This window comes from Salmo trutta, chromosome 26, assembly GCF_901001165.1.
Source record: "Salmo trutta chromosome 26, fSalTru1.1, whole genome shotgun sequence".
Lineage (NCBI taxonomy): Eukaryota > Metazoa > Chordata > Actinopteri > Salmoniformes > Salmonidae > Salmo > Salmo trutta.
In genome coordinates this window covers 27,587,765-27,602,886 of record NC_042982.1, presented here as the reverse complement: position 1 = coordinate 27,602,886, position 15,122 = coordinate 27,587,765, and the positions used below count along the sequence as shown (strand labels likewise).

Genomic DNA, 15,122 nt, shown 5'->3' with positions numbered 1-15,122 from the left:
TATTCAGACCCCGTGACTTTTTTCCCCTCATCAATCTACACACAATATCCCATAATGACAAAGAAAAAAAAGGTTTTTAGAATTGTTTGAAAATGTATTAAAAATAAAAACTGAAATATCACTTTTACTCAGTACTTTGTTGAAGCACCTTTGGCAGTCATTACAGCCTCAAGTCATCTTGGGTATGACGCTACAAGCTTGGCACACGTGTATTAGGGGAGTTTCTCCCATTCTTCTTTGCAGATGCTCTCAAGCTCTGTCAGGTTGGAAGTGGAGCGTCGCTGCACAGCTATTTTCAGGTCTCTCCAGAGATGTTCGATTGGGTTCAAGTCCGGGCTCTGGCTAGGCCACTCAAGGACATTCAGAGACTTGTCCTGAAGCCACTCCTGCGTTGTCTTGGCTGTGTGCTTAGGGTTGTTGTCTTGTTGGAAGGTGAACCTTCGCCCCAGTCTGAGGTCCTGAGCGCTCTGGAGCAGGTTTTCATTAAAGATCTCTCTGTACTTTGCTCCGTTCATCTTTCCCTCGATCCTGACTAGTCTCCCAGTCCCTACCGCTGAAAAACATCCCCACAGCATGATGCTGCCACCACCATGCTTCACCCTAGGGATGGTGCCAGGTTTCCTCCAGACGTGACGCTTGACATTCAGGCAAAAGAGTTCAATCCTGGTTTCATCAGACCAGAGAGTCCTTTAGGTGCCTTTTGGCAAGCTCCAAGCGGGCTGTCGTGTGTCTTTTACTGCGGAGTGGCTTCCGTCTGGCCACTCTGGTGGAGTGCTGCAGAGATGGTTGTCCTTTTGAAAGGCTCTCCCATCTCCACAGACAAGCTCTGGAGGTCTGTCCGAGTGACCGATCAGTTTCTTGATCACCCCTCCAACCAAGGCCCTTCTCCCCCGATAGCTCAGTTTGGCCGGGCGGCCAGCTCTAGGAAGAATCTTGGTGGTTCCAAACTTCTTCCATTTAAGAATGATGGAGGCCACTGTGTTCTTCAATGCTTTTTTGGTACCCTTCCCCAGATCTTTGCCTCAATACAATCCTGTCTCGGAGCTCTATGGACAATTCCTTCAACCTCATGGTTTGTTTTTTTGCTCTGACTTGCACTCTCAACTGTGGGACCTTATATAAACAGGTGTGTGCTTTCCAAATCATGTCTAATCAGTTGCCACAGGTGGACTTCAATCAAGTTGTAGAAACATCACAAGGATGATCAATGGAAACAGGATGCACCGGAGCTCAATTTCGAGTCTCATAGCAAAGGGTCTAAATACTTATGTAAATAAGGTATTTCTGTTTTTATTTGTAATACATTTTCTAAAATGTCTAAACCTGTTTTCACTTGGTCATTATGGGGTATTGTGTGTAAGTTGATGAGGAAAAAAAATATTTCATCAATTTTAGAATTAGGCTGCAACGTAAGAAAATGTGGAAAAGGGGAAGGGGTCTAAATCCTTTCTGAATGCTCTGTACAGTGTATGGATTTAGCATTAAATAACACAGATCTCATTTTTTGATTGAAAATGAATGTGACTGTAGCCCAGACAGATCAGATCAGTATTACCAGTATAGCTTGTGCGATTTAATGTGAAAACAATATTTGTTTCACCCTTCACTCTCCCCTACATCACATTCTCCCATGTTTCTTAGTCTCTTGCCAAATGCTGCTGTTAGTCTGCCTGCCTGGCATTAGGTCTCTGCTGCCTCTCCTTTCAACAAATACATCTAAATGATTCCACAGATGAAATATGGAGAAGGGCGGAGTGCTTGCCAAATTGGTCAATAGTGACTTAACTCAGCTTAGAAATTTCTGCCCAATTTCAGCGATACCGCGGTTATAGTTTTGGCACGCCCTCTAAGGGCATGTAAGATTAGACGACACAGTTTTCATAAATATTGTAATTAGTTTGAACCCACTATCTCTACTAACAGATCAATGTAAAAGAAATCACTGTAATTCAGAACAAACCGGGAAGTTTCCAACAATTGACAAGATGCTCACAGCAATCTTCCATAGAAAATGTGGGTCCTGAGACAAAACCAGTTGAGAACCTCTCTAGAAGATTAAAGGTTAAAAATTGACCCTTTTCAATAAGTACAAGGCCTTCAGGTCCAGACTCCATTGCTACTGAACCCTGAATAGCAGTGTCGATGCAGAACCATAATGATTGTGTTGATGATTACTTGTGGTGGAGTAGGGAATTGATTGTAGTGTATATGATTAGAACTGTAAAGTATTGTATGAACAGGAGAGCATTTTAGATTGACATGAGTCAGTAGCAGACACAGTAGTGTGGCTGATGTGTGAGTGGTGACAGAGAGAGCAGTGGGATTGAATTGGAGTGTATCTCTGTCAAACTCCTTCGTCCCTTGTGGCCGTCTTCAGACACACTTCACATCACAGCCACCAGGCATGCAGTACGTTAGACAAGCGTCCCCCGACACCCTGTCAGACAAACACGTCAGAAATGCTGCCACTGAACGACGCAAGATTAAGACCCACTGACCCTCAACACTACTCCTCATCCTCCTCCTCTTCTGATCTTTGTACTTTTGTCTAGTCAGCCTCCTCCTCTCTCTCTCCCTCTCTTTCTCTCTACTTTTCCACTGTCTGGTAACCTACCAGTCTGGTTGATAATCATTCTCTTGTAGAAAGAACCCCATGTTTCACTTAATCCTTTTTTAATGAAAACCATTAAAGTGGTGGCAAATTGATTTCAAACTTCCACTGATATAATGATCTTCTTAAAATTCACTTTGTCCTCGCCCACTTAACAGTGATCCATCTCCTTATTATTCAACTATTGTTGAGAAGTAATTACAGCTAGAGGATTTCATTTTAACTTAATTGCAGAACAGAATAGATTCTTACTAAATTCAGTTACCAACACATTAGTATTTGATAAGAAGGGAAATAGCATGGAATGCAATGGCAGCAAACAGAATTAAGTATTCTAAAGAGCCGGTCAAGCATAAACAAGGCAAGGACTGATAAGAACCAAACCCTGCTTAACAGCAATAAACTGGGCTTGTCTGTGAATAAACAGCAGTGTAATTATGAATGAACTACCGTTAGGATTATTAAAGTAATTTTGTTTTGTTTTGTAAGGTAAAAAAAGTACCATCAAACTGCTGACTCTATAGCTCTAATGTGTAAGGTATCTATAAAATATAACAAAAATAAGCAAAAGAGTCACAGAGAAAAGTTAATGGGAATGTGTGTAATTGCAGTTCCCTATCAGGGTTGATTAACAGGCCATGTGCATCCTGATTCTGGTCTACAGATTTCCACAGCAGAGCAGAAGTGAAGACATTAACATGTCAGCCACGCATTATTATGCCTAGCATAATCACCACCCCACTCAGAGAGGTAGCATGACCGATTCTCCTCTGCTGCCTTTCATGTGTTTGCATCCTAATGATTCTGTCCCCACAGATTAGTCTGTGATGATGGGATGTTTTAAGTCTATTAGTGATAGTGAACCATCCAGGCCACCTCAGAATAACCCAAACCTGCGGCTAATCATCCAGCTAATCTTAAAATAAGACAAATGTAGGGCTAATTTGGTTACTTTTTCTGTGTAAGACTTTGGTAGATGCCCAGTGAGCGTGGGTTCAATCAAAACCCAACATTTCACAGAACCACACCATCCATGTGTCCAGTCAGTCTGTATTTCAGTCATTCCAAGTGAACCTCCTGAAGTTTTGCTGTACTTGGGCCTTTCCCTCTCTCTCTTCAGGCCTTTTCTTTATAGACCCCACATCACAATCTCATTATCATTAGCAAAGCCATATAAAAACTGAGAACCATGGGTTTTTAACTGCAATGGCAACCAATAGTCAATTCACTTTTAATGAAGTTATTATATTTGCTGGCAGTTAGCTCCTATAGCAACTCCATGGTGCTCTGCTGTAGTGAGACATTTCATGGATTCATATTATTACACCATTCGCCCGTTACCGAGAGAGCATCACAGCATGCTGTAAATTTAATGAAGCAAGAGCTTTCTGTTGCCTTTGTGCTTTAGGCACCTGAGGTTTGAGTGGGAACAGGAGGTGTGTGGGTTGCTACTGTAGTTTTTCCATGGGAACGAGGTAGACTTGTGTGTCTATGAAGTCTCTGTTTCTTTGTTTTCATGTCTGAATGACAAACCAGGCTACAACGTAACACGGAACCCAAACCAGCTGCGCACGTCATCGCGCGCCATCGTGCATACATTTATTTTGTCCCCCCACATCAAACGCGATCACGACACGCAGGTTAAAATATCAAAACAAACTCTGAACCAATTATATTAATTTGGGGACAGGTCAAAAAGCATTAAACATTAATGGCAATTTAGCTAGCTAGCTTGCATTTGCTAGTTAATTTGTCTTATTTAGCTAGCTTACTGTTGCTAGCTAATTTGTCCTGGGAATTAAACATTGAGTTGTTATTTTGCCTGAAATGCACAAGGTCCTCTACCCCACCAATTAATGCACACATAAAACGGTCAACCGAATCGTTTCTAGTCATCTCTCCTCCTTCCAGGCTTTTTCTTCTCTTGACTTTATATTGCGATTGGCAACTTTCAGAAATTAGATGCATTACCGGCACTGACCTCGTTTGTCTTTCAGTCACCCAAGTAGGTATAACCCATGAGGAGATGGCACATGGGTACCTGCTTCTATAAACCAATGAGGAGATGGGAGAGGCAGGACTTGCAGCGCGATCTGCGTCAGAAATAGAACTGACTTCTATTTTAGCCCTTGGCAACGCAGATGCTCATTGGCGCACGCGTGCAGTGTGGGGCAATAGTTGAATAACATGTATGTCTAAATTTATTTTGCAACACGAGCGGTGTAGTCAGCCTGTTAGACGTAAGAGTATGAAGCTATGAAATCAGAAAAAAATGGTTTCTGTTGGTGTCTAAAACTTCTGTCCGCTCTTTAACATGATTTTAAGTGTTCATAAATATGGTACACTATTTCCCAAAATGGGAATATGGCATAGAAATGCATGCCATTTGCCAGGTAAATTAAATGTCATTCTCGCAGGTGTTTTCTCCTTTCCATGATGGGCAGAAGGACGCCCCTTCCACACCACCACATCTTGCATATCCCGTAGGGGCCTTCGGACACACAGTCACAGGTCTGAAAGGTCATTTTATCCTTCCTTTGCTCTCGCTGCTCCGTGGGGTTAATGTGAGGCAGTGTTTAATCCAATCTAAACACTGAACAGATTTCCCATATGCCCCTGTCTTCTCTCCACAGTGACCCTGTCACACACGGTTTTTCTCAATGAGGCCTGATGAGCCTGGCTGCAAGTGAATCCCCTCTGTGTTTCATAATTAATGCCCGTGGATGGTGTGGAGGAGGATGCATCTTCCATTAGGTCATGTAAAATACAGGAGTTTTAATAGACCATTAGTCTCTGTTAGCGAGTTAGCGCTTCAGCGTTATAAAATGTTCTTATATTTATACTTGAACTTAGTCGTAAGATCATTCCCGACAGTGTGCTTACGTTGGATTCATAAAAGATACTGAGCATAAAAAACCTTGCTTACGCAGGTTCTAAGAGGCCCATTTGTAACTTATACAGCTGTGATCTATAAATCTCAAATTAACTTAAAATTGACGGCACCTGAACGTGCCTTACAATCAACGATTTCCCCTTATAGAATGCTAGCACAAATGAGGGTTTAGTCAGGAATAACCATGGACCAAAAGAGAAAAGCAAACTTGTGGCAGGATGCAGCTGAATGATGGCTGTGATATACCCGACCTGTCACTCATTCCCTCTGGGATGTCCCAGTAGCGAGGAATCCCAGAGTGGACAGTACTTGGACATATACAGGTATGGCATGATTACAGCGTGTCTTCCTTTCCAGATTAGGGGCTAAATCCGAGCACAAATCTAACAGGACATGTATTGGGAGACGATAGTGATTTATAAACAATGGATCATCATGTGCAAAAAAGTCATTTGAAGAAAGTCTCTGAAAAGTCTCTCTCTTCTACAAGCACGGTTTCAATGTCTTCCAATAAGGCAACAACAGCCATGGTTACTTTTTTCTAATTTGACACACTAAAAAGGACATCACATCCTGTTTTTAATTCAAAACACCTTGCGTCTGGTAATTAATTCCTCACACCTATAATTTCTCATTCCTAACAAATTGTTCATAAAGCTAATGCAAAGTTCACCACAGGCTTGGATACATATGCGTCCCAAACTGCAATACCCCTACATAACCAGCAGGAAAATCACTTACGTCAAGTCTAGACTTTGCGCAGAGATAAGATTATTTCCACGTCAAAGTAAGGTTTAATAAATAACTACTTATATGTGGTTTTCTGCGTAAGTCAGACTTAAGATCAAAATTGATCGTAAGTCCGTTTTAAAAATGAGGCCCCAGACCTCTCTCTGATTGCAGGCAGAGCGAAATGGCTAGGGGACTGCGGTAACCTCTGTGATGGCAAACTACCACCCATTCTGCATTTCTTCTGTGCTACGAAATGAGAGTGTGTTTGGAATCAGTAATAAGACTGGGTGCTTAGCAGCATCTTCAGCGTTTGGTTTGGTTGGGTGAACACGGATTGTGAACATGTTTAAGTTCTGGCAGAGCAGGTACCTGAGGAGGAAAAACTAGCCTGAGAATTCTGCTAACACGTCATTACAACTAGGTTGTGAGAAGGTTGGTAATATCTTTACCAAGTCACTAGTTTACTAATTCACTGGCCTTGTAGTTAGAGTGTATTCCCTGGGATTGGAAGGTTGTGAGTTCAAAACCTGGCTGAGTCATACCAAAGACTGTAAAAGAATGGGACCTGATGCATCTTGACTTTGGCACTCAGCATTAAGGAGATAGTGTTGATTGGGGGTAAGGCCCTGTGATAGACTAGCATCCTGTCCAGCGGGGGTACTTGTACATCATGCTGCCTCACGCTACAGAAACAGGAGCTAGGTGCCTGCCCTATGAGCTGTTCTGGCTTGTACAAGCCGAGAGCCTGGGACTATGAGGTTCTATCTGCATTTTTTGTCAAAATTGAGTTAATGACATATCCTTGTTCTGTTCAAGGTGTAGTATATAGTACTCTAAATACCCCAATTCATGTTGTTAAGTTCAAAAGAATACAAGATAAAAATTGCTGACACCATTCAAACCAATGAGGGTTCAGAACTTTAAATCCAATTATGTCAGAATCATATTTTTGCAGATAGAACCTTATAGTCCAAAGCTCTCGTAGTGACAAAGTTTTACAGACAACACTGTAAAGTCACAATTCTGGAAAAACATGGTGACGTTTTTTTGACTATATTTGGTTCCTCTGTCCCTGTGTGGTGTCCTAAATGTGGACTGAGCTCTACAGCCCGGTGTGCACCCTATCATATCTCTCCGGGGGAGTTGAGGGCCTCTCAGAATATAAAAATGGCCATTGAATCTGCTAGTGCTACTTACCCGCCAGCTAATCTCCCAAGCCAGTTGTTCCAACGGCATCGTTACCAGTCTGAACCCATCTCATTTTATGGCCTCTATAACACAGTAGGAGGAGAAGGCTTTGGAGACAGTGGAGAGGAGGAGGCTGGCTGCCAGTGTGATTTAGTACCTGGAGGATCAGCTCACATTAGGCCAGCCTCCAGTGCACCCTCTTTATTAGTCTAATTGAAACAGAAACGGCGGGGTGATAATGCTATAACAACACCCCCATGCCTTCGCCCCTGAGCCAGAACCCGCTGCGCTGATACGCCCGCCGCAGCTTGCAATAAACCATAAATAAAATGGATAGCAGAGGGGACTGGGCCATGCTCATTGGCTCATTGACTCCGAGGGGCGCTTTTAGCTTTCATATCGCATGCACTAGAAAGATTAGACAGCAGTCAGCAGCAGGCCTCTTCTCTATCTCTGCATGGCCCAATCTTTCTGGCCTTTTATCGACATTGCTTTTTAAGTGGGGGAAGACCCAGCCAGTAAGGCCCAAGACGATAGACCTGGACCCAAGTTTTACTCTCAGAGGAGTTCCTGTGAAACGCAGTGTGACTTAAACCAAATGTTCTGAACTGTACAGTATGTGTCATCATCTCCTCTATGGTACCCTGTTACAGGCATCATCTCCTCTATGGTACCCTGTTACAGGATTCATCTCCTCTATGGGTACCCTGTTACAGGCATCATCTCCTCTATGGGTACCCTGTTACAGGCATCATCTCCTCTATGGGTACCCTGTTACAGGCATTATCTCCTCTATGGTACCCTGTTACAGGCATCATCTCCTCTATGGGTACCCTGTTACAGGCATCATCTCCTCTATGGTACCCTGTTACAGGCATCATCTCCTCTATGGGTACCCTGTTACAGGCATTATCTCCTCTATGGTACCCTGTTACAGGCATCATCTCCTCTATGGTACCCTGTTACAGGCATCATCTCCTCTATGGTACCCTGTTACAGGCATCATCTCCTCTATGGGTACCCTGTTACAGGCATCATCTCCTCTATGGTACCCTGTTACAGGCATCATCTCCTCTATGGTACCCTGTTACAGGCATCATCTCCTCTATGGGTACCCTGTTACAGGCATCATCTCCTCTATGGGTACCCTGTTACAGGCATCATCTCCTCTATGGTACCCTGTTACAGGCATCATCTCCTCTATGGGTACCCTGTTACAGGCATCATCTCCTCTATGGTACCCTGTTACAGGCATCATCTCCTCTATGGTACCCTGTTACAGGCATCATCTCCTCTATGGTACCCTGTTACAGGCATCATCTCCTCTATGGGTACCCTGTTACAGGAGTCATCTCCTCTATGGTACCCTGTTACAGGCATCATCTCCTCTATGGTACCCTGTTATAGGCATCATCTCCTCTATGGTACCCTGTTACAGGCATCATCTCCTCTATGGGTACCCTGTTACAGGCATCATCTCCTCTATGGGTACCCTGTTACAGGAGTCATCTCCTCTATGGTACCCTGTTACAGGCATCATCTCCTCTATGGGTACCCCGTTACAGGAGTCATCTCCTCTATGGGTACCCTGTTACAGGCATCATCTCCTCTATGGTACCCTGTTACAGGCATCATCTCCTCTATGGGTACCCTGTTACAGGCATCATCTCCTCTATGGTACCCTGTTACAGGCATCATCTCCTCTATGGTACCCTGTTACAGGCATCATCTCCTCTATGAGTACCCTGTTACAGGCATCATCTCCTCTATGGGTACCCTGTTACAGGCATCATCTCCTCTATGGTACCCTGTTACAGGCATCATCTCCTCTATGGTACCCTGTTACAGGCATCATCTCCTCTATGGGTACCCTGTTACAGGCATCATCTCCTCTATGGGTACCCTGTTACAGGCATCATCTCCTCTATGGTACCCTGTTACAGGCATCATCTCCTCTATGGGTACCCTGTTACAGGCATCATCTCCTCTATGGTACCCTGTTACAGGCATCATCTCCTCTATGGGTACCCTGTTACAGGAGTCATCTCCTCTATGGTACCCTGTTACAGGCATCATCTCCTCTATGGTACCCTGTTATAGGCATCATCTCCTCTATGGTACCCTGTTACAGGTATCATCTCCTCTATGGGTACCCTGTTACAGGCATCATCTCCTCTATGGGTACCCTGTTACAGGAGTCATCTCCTCTATGGTACCCTGTTACAGGCATCATCTCCTCTATGGTACCCTGTTACAGGCATCATCTCCTCTATGGTACCCTGTTACAGGCATCATCTCCTCTATGGTACCCTGTTACAGGCATCATCTCCTCTATGGTACCCTGTTACAGGCATCATCTCCTCTATGAGTACCCTGTTACAGGCATCATCTCCTCTATGGGTACCCTGTTACAGGCATCATCTCCTCTATGGTACCCTGTTACAGGCATCATCTCCTCTATGGTACCCTGTTACAGGCATCATCTCCTCTATGGGTACCCTGTTACAGGCATCATCTCCTCTATGGGTACCCTGTTACAGGCATCATCTCCTCTATGGTACCCTGTTACAGGCATCATCTCCTCTATGGGTACCCTGTTACAGGAGTCATCTCCTCTATGGTACCCTGTTACAGGCATCATCTCCTCTATGGTACCCTGTTATAGGCATCATCTCCTCTATGGTACCCTGTTACAGGCATCATCTCCTCTATGGGTACCCTGTTACAGGCATCATCTCCTCTATGGGTACCCTGTTACAGGAGTCATCTCCTCTATGGTACCCTGTTACAGGCATCATCTCCTCTATGGGTACCCCGTTACAGGAGTCATCTCCTCTATGGTACCCTGTTACAGGCATCATCTCCTCTATGGGTACCCTGTGACAGGCATCATCTCCTCTATGGGTACCCTGTTACAGGCATCATCTCCTCTATGGTACCCTGTTACAGGCATCATCTCCTCTATGGGTACCCTGTTACAGGCATCATCTCCTCTATGGGTACCCTGTTACAGGCATCATCTCCTCTATGGTACCCTGTTACAGGCATCATCTCCTCTATGGGTACCCTGTTACAGGCATCATCTCCTCTATGGGTACCCTGTTACAGGCATCATCTCCTCTATGGGTACCCTGTTACAGGCATCATCTCCTCTATGGTACCCTGTTACAGGCATCATCTCCTCTATGGGTACCCTGTTACAGGCATCATCTCCTCTATGGTACCCTGTTACAGGCATCATCTCCTCTATGGGTACCCTGTTACAGGCATCATCTCCTCTATGAGTACCCTGTTACAGGCATCATCTCCTCTATGGGTACCCTGTTACAGGCATCATCTCCTCTATGGGTACCCTGTTACAGGCATCATCTCCTCTATGGTACCCTGTTACAGGCATCATCTCCTCTATGGGTACCCTGTTACAGGCATCATCTCCTCTATGGGTACCCTGTTACAGGAGTCATCTCCTCTATGGTACCCTGTTACAGGCATCATCTCCTCTATGGGTACCCCGTTACAGGAGTCATCTCCTCTATGGGTACCCTGTTACAGGCATCATCTCCTCTATGGTACCCTGTTACAGGCATCATCTCCTCTATGGGTACCCTGTTACAGGCATCATCTCCTCTATGGTACCCTGTTACAGGCATCATCTCCTCTATGGTACCCTGTTACAGGCATCATCTCCTCTATGAGTACCCTGTTACAGGCATCATCTCCTCTATGGGTACCCTGTTACAGGCATCATCTCCTCTATGGTACCCTGTTACAGGCATCATCTCCTCTATGGTACCCTGTTACAGGCATCATCTCCTCTATGGGTACCCTGTTACAGGCATCATCTCCTCTATGGGTACCCTGTTACAGGCATCATCTCCTCTATGGTACCCTGTTACAGGCATCATCTCCTCTATGGGTACCCTGTTACAGGCATCATCTCCTCTATGGTACCCTGTTACAGGCATCATCTCCTCTATGGGTACCCTGTTACAGGAGTCATCTCCTCTATGGTACCCTGTTACAGGCATCATCTCCTCTATGGTACCCTGTTATAGGCATCATCTCCTCTATGGTACCCTGTTACAGGTATCATCTCCTCTATGGGTACCCTGTTACAGGCATCATCTCCTCTATGGGTACCCTGTTACAGGAGTCATCTCCTCTATGGTACCCTGTTACAGGCATCATCTCCTCTATGGTACCCTGTTACAGGCATCATCTCCTCTATGGTACCCTGTTACAGGCATCATCTCCTCTATGGTACCCTGTTACAGGCATCATCTCCTCTATGGTACCCTGTTACAGGCATCATCTCCTCTATGAGTACCCTGTTACAGGCATCATCTCCTCTATGGGTACCCTGTTACAGGCATCATCTCCTCTATGGTACCCTGTTACAGGCATCATCTCCTCTATGGTACCCTGTTACAGGCATCATCTCCTCTATGGGTACCCTGTTACAGGCATCATCTCCTCTATGGGTACCCTGTTACAGGCATCATCTCCTCTATGGTACCCTGTTACAGGCATCATCTCCTCTATGGGTACCCTGTTACAGGAGTCATCTCCTCTATGGTACCCTGTTACAGGCATCATCTCCTCTATGGTACCCTGTTATAGGCATCATCTCCTCTATGGTACCCTGTTACAGGCATCATCTCCTCTATGGGTACCCTGTTACAGGCATCATCTCCTCTATGGGTACCCTGTTACAGGAGTCATCTCCTCTATGGTACCCTGTTACAGGCATCATCTCCTCTATGGGTACCCCGTTACAGGAGTCATCTCCTCTATGGTACCCTGTTACAGGCATCATCTCCTCTATGGGTACCCTGTGACAGGCATCATCTCCTCTATGGGTACCCTGTTACAGGCATCATCTCCTCTATGGTACCCTGTTACAGGCATCATCTCCTCTATGGGTACCCTGTTACAGGCATCATCTCCTCTATGGGTACCCTGTTACAGGCATCATCTCCTCTATGGTACCCTGTTACAGGCATCATCTCCTCTATGGGTACCCTGTTACAGGCATCATCTCCTCTATGGGTACCCTGTTACAGGCATCATCTCCTCTATGGGTACCCTGTTACAGGCATCATCTCCTCTATGGTACCCTGTTACAGGCATCATCTCCTCTATGGGTACCCTGTTACAGGCATCATCTCCTCTATGGTACCCTGTTACAGGCATCATCTCCTCTATGGGTACCCTGTTACAGGCATCATCTCCTCTATGAGTACCCTGTTACAGGCATCATCTCCTCTATGGGTACCCTGTTACAGGCATCATCTCCTCTATGGGTACCCTGTTACAGGCATCATCTCCTCTATGGTACCCTGTTACAGGCATCATCTCCTCTATGGGTACCCTGTTACAGGCATCATCTCCTCTATGGGTACCCTGTTACAGGCATCATCTCCTCTATGGCACCCTGTTACAGGCATCATCTCCTCTATGGGTACCCCGTTACAGGAGTCATCTCCTCTATGGCAGGTAGCCTAGCGGTTAAGAGTGTTGGGCCAGAAACCGAAAGGTTGTTGGTTCTAATCCCAGAGCCGACTAGCTGAAAAACATCTGTCAGTGTGCCCTTGAGCAAGGTAGTTAACCCTAATTGCTCCTGTAACTCGCTCTAGATAAGAGCGTCTGCTAAATTACAAAAATGTACCTTGTTATTGGCTTATTAGTGTCACCTGCTAAAACCACTAGCTATATCAACATCTCTCCGCTTAGTGAAAACACTCCTGGTTGTCGGGTGACACACCTCCCCCTTGGACACAGAAACATGTCAGACAGAGAGAAATTTCCTTAGAGAAATCCTGTTCCCAGCTCACCACAACACCACCGGGTTTTAATTTCTAGGAGGAAATATTTGGGGTTGGACAACAACATAAGAGTTGGTTAAGTTAAAAGCCACTTTGGCTAAAATAAGAAAATTATATAATATTGTATTTTGAGACAGGAAAAAGAGACATCAAAATAACAATTTTGCAGTTGCAAGGCTATTTGTCTTTGAGAAAAGACCATAATAACGCTGCTGTAATGACACTTTTATCTTGTATTTAAAACTGAAGTTCACGGAGTAGATGAGAGACCGGTAAGCCTGGATATTTACTGCTGACACTGACGCTCATAACACCTAGCTGGGTGAATGATGATAGAAGATGGTTTCGGAAGTCATCACTGGTGACTAGATAAATACTAGTCTGAATACTGCTCTAATAGGAAACACAGTCAGACGCCTGCTGGTTCTCTTATCTCTATGTGTGCTTGAGGAATCCCAGAGCGAAGCAAACATCTTCCTGGGTGTGTGTGTGTGTGGTTGACAGGGCTGAGCCAGGTCAATGGATATGATTTATCACCCTATTTAAGCCCTGTACATCAGTGAAAGCTGGTGGCATGAGCCTGTCCTCTTCTAGCTCCTCCGACCAGCCTCCACTGCTGTAATATTTTCTCTACTGAGGTGAGGCAACGTCTCCTTGAGACAGAATCAATGGTGGAGTGCTGCACTGCCTTCCAACAGGCTAACAATGAAGCTGCAACAATTACAGTCAGACACACAGCCTGGAACGAAGTCCACACATATCTCTGTAAATAGCTGGGGATGAGAGGAAAAACACTAACAGTTTTTGTTAAAGATCCACTTGTGGGTTATTCTTGGTATACAGACAGGACAGAACCCTATTACATGTTCACAGATTGAAAAAAAACAGAAAAACAGTAGCGTGATTGATCTAGGTCCCTCAGTGGGTATTCAGCCAAGCAATGCATTCTGTTGAGCATGATACGCATTAGGAAGCCATACTCTATGTGTGTGTAGTGTGTCATGAATGTACCTGTATGGAGAGGCAGAGAGGAGGGCAGATGGCCTGTTTTATGGCCTCCATTAGGTATATGATCAGACCAATCCATCATCCTGAGACACTAAGGTTATGCTCTGGAATAACACAGGTCCTATAGACATGTACTGTACTCTGGTAGGATAGGGTCTATGACCTGTCAGTGTTCATTCTAACACCTCTCTCTATATATACACTTTAGGTTTGGTTCCCCTCCCTCTAAAAGGCTTTATGATGAACAAGAAAGTGTTTTCTGTAGTTACACTTTTATTTTGAGTCAGCGTGGATGCTGTTTACTCGCAGTTTGTGTCCAACTCTCATTCTCGCTCTCATCCTCCCTCTCCCCCTCCCTGTCTCTCTCTCTCTTCTCCTCCCCTCCCTCACTCTCTCTCTGTCTCTTCTCCACCCTCTCCCCCCTCCCTCTCTCTTGTCCCACAGCCTTTGTGTTGAGCTGTACCTTTCCCCAGCGGCCGGCCTGTGGGGATGTGTCTGTGAGCAGCCTCCACTCTGGGGGAGAGGCCTACTTCTACTGTCTGACTGGGTATCAGCTGCAGGGAACCAACACACTGACCTGCCTCAACGCCAGCACCCCCTACTGGAGCGGCACGGAGCCGCAGTGCCGCGGTGAGGGCTGGGGGCAGCTTGCTACATACCTCCCACCCCAAATACCACAATGGGACCAGTAGACCTTGCTATGCACATATACTTTCTCCACAGTTATTGAACATATTAATAGGCACAAACATTTTTCCCTTCTCAATCCTTATCAAATAGCCTTTCAAAAACAAATTCACATGTGATTTGTCCTGTAACTATTCCTACCAGGGCATCAACACAGTTCTTCCCTCTGCAACAAGTG

The 15,122-nt window shown here is 45.1% G+C and overlaps 1 protein-coding gene across 2 annotated transcripts in view; it reads left to right on the top strand.

The window, feature by feature from the left end:
• Window positions 1-15,122, top strand: part of LOC115163572 (seizure protein 6 homolog) — a 146,162-nt gene that overhangs the window by 108,514 nt on the left and 22,526 nt on the right. For both annotated transcript variants that reach the window (XM_029715567.1, XM_029715566.1), the window contains exon 5: window positions 14,702-14,887. In XM_029715567.1, the coding sequence (XP_029571427.1) occupies window positions 14,702-14,887 (186 nt within the window). The remainder of the gene's footprint in view (window positions 1-14,701; window positions 14,888-15,122) is intronic.